This window comes from Calidris pugnax, unplaced genomic scaffold, assembly GCF_001431845.1.
Source record: "Calidris pugnax isolate Ruff unplaced genomic scaffold, ASM143184v1 scaffold15, whole genome shotgun sequence".
Taxonomy (NCBI): domain Eukaryota; kingdom Metazoa; phylum Chordata; class Aves; order Charadriiformes; family Scolopacidae; genus Calidris; species Calidris pugnax.
The window spans coordinates 5,063,979-5,070,392 of NW_015090774.1; the positions used below are offsets into that span (position 1 = coordinate 5,063,979).

At 44.0% G+C, this 6,414-nt stretch overlaps 1 protein-coding gene across 4 annotated transcripts in view; it reads right to left on the minus strand.

The window, feature by feature from the left end:
* The window catches only part of GLRB (glycine receptor beta), a 53,450-nt gene extending 48,539 nt beyond the window's left edge, over positions 1 to 4,911 (minus strand). The window contains exons 1-2 of one of the 4 annotated variants that reach the window (XM_014945268.1): positions 4,781 to 4,911; positions 2,855 to 3,008 (exon numbers count right to left, since the gene is read on the minus strand). In XM_014945268.1, the coding sequence (XP_014800754.1) occupies positions 2,855 to 2,976 (122 nt within the window). In that variant the 5' untranslated portion in view covers positions 2,977 to 3,008; positions 4,781 to 4,911. The other 3 variants (XM_014945286.1, XM_014945277.1, XM_014945296.1) reach the window with 3 other exon arrangements.
* Between the last annotated feature and the right edge of the window lie 1,503 nt (positions 4,912 to 6,414).

Consider the following 6,414-nt stretch of genomic DNA (forward strand, 5'->3'; position numbering starts at 1 on the left):
AGTACAGCTTTATGAATAATCACACGTAAGAGATTTTGCTCTAAGATACAAAATAGAATTTTCCTAATTCAAGGAGGCAAATATCTGTTTATGAGAGAATAATGAACTTTTTATGGGGTTTCTAATCAGCTTGTTTTCAGTTTATTCTAATAGTAGTTCATTTAATGCCAGAGGGGCACATTTGGTGAAAGGCTTGTATTCTGGAGAGCCATAAAAAGAATAGTTCAAGTATGCTCAGCTTTCATACAAACAAATTCATGCTAAAGTCCCAAACTAGTCTTATAACCATACATTTCTTAACATCAAACTAAGGAACTCAAGCAGTAACACCAGATTCAGCATAAATCTCTCCTGGAAAATTATTTGCATACATTTGTATTTAATTATAAAGTTTGTAGAGAAGGCTGTTCCTTATATAATTACAGTGTGATATTTTTCTCTTGAGGAGGTAAAACTTAACTTTTCACATGTTGTAAAGAAACAAAAGGCAAACAAAATTTGTTACAATTAAGCTTTACACTTTATTGCACCTGTAACCAATGCCAATTAAAGGTAGATTAAGATTTTAACTCATAAATGTATGTTTTCATTGGGAATTTGTACCACTCAGTTTTATAAGTGATGCAAAATCCTAAGTATTTTCTTTAAAAAAGATATAACATATTCTTGTAAAAGATTTCTCTTGTGCTTACTAGTAAATTTTTCATTCAACCACTTCCTTTGAGACTATTTTTGGTCAACCCTTATGGTGTCACTTAATTCCCACTCCATTATTTGTGGCTTGTTTTTTTTTCTGAGGAAAGATTCCTGACTTTTTTTTTCACATAAAAAAATAATATTAAGAGTAGGCAGCCTGTTTTATAACACAGAGTGTCACCAAGTAAATAAGTTTTGTGAAAGATTGTAAAAAACATGGTGGTGATTGAAAGTTTGCCATCAGTAGCCTGAGTTAAGAGAGCATTAGATAATTCCTCTGTAAGACAGAACTGACTTTTCATTGCTGATTCACATGAGAGGTCTTCCAGGTGGCAGCCACAAAACCCGGAGTCCTGCAACCCCACTATTACGAGCCATTGTCTCTGAAGCTTCAGCCAAGTAAGAACCAGACAACTTGTTCATTATTCAGAAAATCCAATAGGGTTTAATGCTACGGTAATTAATTCTAGCTAGCAACCCTGCACACGTGATACATTAGGCAAATACTGGATTCCACTAGTATTTTTACAGAAAAGTTCAACTGGCTGGAATGTAAAAGTATCACTTCAAAAATTATAGTATTTTTTCAATGCTTTTCAAGTATATTGGTGACAATTGGCATCGCATTTAACAGTTGTAAAATCAGCCAGTATCAAGAAGAAGGGGGTACCAGGAAATACTGTGCTTAAGAGAAAAATAAAAGAAACAAACAAAAGCCTCACTTATCAAGAAAAAAATACACCAATGTTTTGAATTCTAATTAAGATCAAGTCAAGAACAGAGATGAAATGCTGGCTGCTTTGCTGAGACCGTGGAAGATCTGGATTCAGTTCCCAGCTGTGTAACTCACTTTCTGAGGACTTCAGAAAGTCCTTATGCCTGTTCTGGGAACTATGACATTTCACTTTTTGCCACAAATCCTCACAGCAGCTCAGACCAAAAGCTCCATACAGAGCTCAGCTTAACTATTCACAGTTAGGCAGGGGAGATAGAATCGGTAGGGATCATTTCAGATCAGTGATGATCGATTTTGAGACTTGTATCTTAATGCATTCAAATCCAAAGATACATCTGGTTGTTTAGGTTTGACTTGAATGGAAACACCCACCATATGTAGAAACTTCCTAAAAATTTTCGGTTACAAATAACCACCTCTGTCAGTATTTAAAAAGGGCAGGAACGTTAAAAAGCATTATTCAAAATTGCTTCTTTCTGATTATTCTACTTATTTTTTTTTTTTCTTTGGAAAAAAAGTCTATTAATGTTAGATAGCCAGTCTCACCTTCCAGTTTTCTTCTCTTATGGTCAAAGAAAAAATGTGTTTTAAATTTGTCCAAGCAATTTTATCATTTCAGGCATAGTGCTTTTGTACGCTTATTGGCAACTTATTATATTCCATCAATCTTTTGCTCAGATAGTTACACCATGACACTAAAGCAAGGCTGGCCAAGAAAACGACAAAGAAGGCCCTCACAAATAAAATTTTTGCATTGTCCTGTCGATCACAACCTAAAACATGGTAGGCTTTAGAAAGAAGAATTATTTTTAGCATCATGTTATCTATTCAGTGGGGCAATCACAGATCTTAATATCTGTATTTTTACAGAGAGATTGTTCCATAAGGGCATGCTTTATAGCAACAATCAATCCACCTCCCTAAAAGTCATAGTACTGTAAATCGCTGATGGAAGATGCTGAGGACCTTAGTTGTTTCCAACATGCTGTAAGAATTCATGTAGGACAAGCCTTCTTCCAGAACTAAGCTAAGCAGAAACTGAATTTCAATAGGGCAGTTTTGCATCCTCCCTGCTCTTCTCATTACACCTGCAACACATCGCATTAGACAGCATCACACTCTGAGACTACATTACTGTGTCCCCACAAATAGCAAGGTTGTAATCCCCCACAAAGAAAGAAATTATTTGCTAGGGCTTAGATTTTTCCTTTCATTAAAACAGAAGATCTGCTGCAGAAGGAACACAAGCATTGACAGAACTTAGCTATGATGCTGGTCAAACCCTCTTCGTCCCATTCTGACCCCAAACCCCATTCTTTCATCAGAAAGCATCACCTTCTGTTTCAATTGCCCTGTAATTTCCACTGCTAAAATACGGCATTATTACCATCACACAAAAGCATAAAGGAAAAAGGAACATACGATGGGCATAGATATTGCTTCTTTTTCCCCTTCCCTTTCTTTGAAGACTTCTCTTTGGAGCAGACTTCTTCAACACATAAGGAGAACAAGATGAAAAAGAAAACTGCTAGTAAGAACTTCATCTTGAGGATTACGCTTCAGAGAAGCCTTCAGTCTGCGGCAAAAGAAAAGAAAGAGGTTTATATTAGTAGAGTTAGATATGGCAAATGGCAACACACACCTCCAAAAAGTAAACAAACATTTTTGTGTTTTCATTTTAAAAAATGTTGGATCTTAGCTGTCCTGGGAGAGAGTCTGCTGAGGGTGGTTCCTCTGATATGGAACCAACTCAGGCAATTTTCCAGAAGTCAAGTAGCTTCCCACAGTTAAGAGTATGACAGTGAGGAACAGCAAGTTTGCTCCAGTGTGTTTAAGAAATAAACACAATGACCTTCAAAGGCTGCCTAACTCAAATTCCTCAAGGAATTCCTCGCCAAAAATATTATGTATCAACTGCATTAAATAGGGTTAAATGTGACCAACCAGTCATCTAGCAAGGCAGAGAACCGCAAGCCCTTTGTGACCTTGCACAGATAAAATACCAATCATTTCAAGGCTAGTTAAGAGAAAGGCTTGCAAATATAACTTTGTGCAAAATAGTAACTTATGCTTAAATTCTGTAGATAAAGTCTTCTCTCTGTGGAGCCAGCACTGAAAGGGCCTTGCAAAGATGACTAAACACAATCCATAGCACTGTGCTTTATTACATTGCATCCAGTTTAATATTTTAACATCTCATGGGCAAAAGCGCGTACCCTGCAGGCCAGGAGCCCAGCCTGTGTTCGGCCAGAAACAGCCCCTTCTGCCCCTGCACGACACCCTGGGCATTTTCCATTTCCCTCCCACCCCACAGGTACTTCCCAGGTGCTTTCCTGAGAGCAGCAGGAACCCCGGCACCAGCTGTTTTTTCCATTTTTATCTTTTTTTTTTTTTTTTTTAACTTTGATAGCATACTTGTTCCATCATGGCTGCATGTACATGACAATCTTTTAATCAAAGTCCATGGTGGGGGTTGGGGGTGGTGGTGTCAAAGGACACTGCATCTTCCTTTCAGCATTTCAGATGGTTTCACAACTCTGGCTGAACTTGTAACTGATTCAAGTTAAGATTAATTCCTAATATTTTACAGAATTCCCCAAGTTAAATAAAATTCACTTTTTTTTTTTTTTTTTTTTTTTTTAATTCTTTTAAAGAAGCAGTGGCTGCCTCTCTCCTCCTCCTACCCCTACCCCTCCTCCCTCACCTCCGGGAGGCACCGGGATGCTTCAGTCCATCTCGGGACCTGACTCCCCCCGGAACCCACCCGGGCCGGTAACGCTGGCAGCGCTGCCCCCGCCGCCCCCTACCTCCCCCCGGCCCGGCCCGCGGCCTCCCGCCGGCCCCAGCACCGGGGACAGAACGGCCTCCGCGCTACCGAGCGCACCGGGGAAGGGAAGAGGGGAAGGAGGGGATGAGGGGAGCTCCCCGCCGCCACCGGCCCCTCCGCAACGGGCCGCCCCCCCTCAGGGCAGCCCCCGCCGCCGCGGCCCCGGCCCCGCCGCCACCGGCGCTGGCCGAGGTGCTGACGGGGACCGGGATGTCGCCCCACCGGGAGGGGATGTCGCCGCACCGGGAGGGGATGTCGCCCCACCTGGAGGGGATGTCGCCCCACCGAGGGAGGACGGGCTCTCAGCGGCCGGACCCTTCCTCCTCGGCGACCCCCGCACACGCAGCCCCGCCACCGCCATGTCCCTCACCGCGCTCACCGCCGGTCCCTCCGCCGCGGCCTCCCCTCTCCCCTTCTCCCCTCGCCATCAGGCCCGGCGGGCCGTACCGCCACCCGGGGTCGGGGAGAAAGCGGCGGTTTCCCCCCCCCTCCCGCCCCCGGCGGCGGAGCCAGCCTCCTACCTCCGACGGTGCCCTCCGCCCTCAGTGAGCATGTGCGGTAGCCGCGGCGCGGCGCGGAGAACGCCCAGTGAGCATGTCCCGGCCGCCCGCCCGCACATGGGCACTGCGAGAGCGGCGTCGCCGGCGGCGGGAGGGCGGCGGGGGGAGGAGGGTTGCGGGGAAGCGGGAACGGCGGCGGGGTCCGACCGTTCGCCCCCAGCTCCCAGACCTCCTGCCCCCCACCCCGGTCAATGCCCCGTCCCCTGTTGGCAGAAGAGAAACTGCATTTTTAAAAGGCTCCTGTGTCCCAATTAGTGGAAATATTTACTTTCTGGCCAGCTCTGCTGTGCGGGATTCAAGGTCTCCGTGTTTTCGAGGTGCGGGGACGAGGAGGAGCACGACCCGGCCACTTGACTCAAGCTGGCCAACAGGATTATTTTATAAAATGAACGTCACACTCAATATAAATCAGGAAGTTTGCTGAGAAGTTCTCTCTCTTCCTCAATAGTTGCCATCCTAAGAACTTCTTGCCCCTGAGCCCTTCCCTTCCTCCAGAAGCTGTAGCGCTCACAGTGTCCAACATTTGCGGTCCACTGCTGGGAGTGCACAGCTTCACTGAATTTCACTGAATTTCACTGAATTTTTAGAGTTGGAAGGGACCATAGAGATCATCTAGTCCAAGTTCCCTGCTGAAGTAGGATTACCTAGAGCATGTTAGAGCATGTTACTCAGGACTGCATCCAGGCAGGTCTTGAAGATAGAATTGGGTGAGGATAACCCTTGCATATTTCATATTGGTCTTGGGATAAATATGGGTTCTTTAGTATTACTGATGTTAATTATTTAGTCTTATTCTACAAAATCTGTTGATATTTCAACCCACGGATTCCCTTGTTTTTTTTCTAATTCCCCTTTCACAGTGGGGAGGGGTCATCAGGTGATAGCATGATTGCCTAAATGACAATAAATTTTGTGGGTTCTTCAAACCATAACAGCAGGAAGCAGGGAAAAGTCACAGAAAGGGGCTGAGTAGGATGGGAGGAAGACGAGGTGCACAGATTTCAGAGGTATATGCACATATTTAGTCAATGGTTACCATCATTTCATTTAAAATAGCAGACTTTCCCTATGAAAAAGTGAAAAGTTTGTTTTTGTAGGTAGACACATGCCCTTGTTACAAAGCATGTTGTTTTTACAATTGCTATAGACTTAGCCGCGTTATAAATAGAGGGATGGATATTTCATACATAAAACTATTTCTGGATCTCCTTGTACCTTACACTTTGAGAAATACAGGTACATGCTGAATTTCTTGCTTACTTCAGCTATTTGGCCTAAATTTTGGAAATGGACAGACATCATTATACAGCTGAGCAGTGTTAGGTTACCCTCCCATTGTAGTCCAAAGGCCACGCTCCCATTTGTCTCACATTCTTTTTAGTGACCAAGTCACTGAAAATCATGACCCTTCCCAAGTTTTCTTGATCTTCCAGCCTTATTTCTTATCACGTTGCCAGAGCTCAGTCTGCAGGATGATAAAAGAGCAGCAGTGCCTGAAGAAAGCTTTTTACTCTTCAGAGTGCCGTACATCGACGGACGCTTTCCGCAACGCCCTGTGATCATCATCGTGCTTCCCTGTGAAGCTCTGTTGGGGT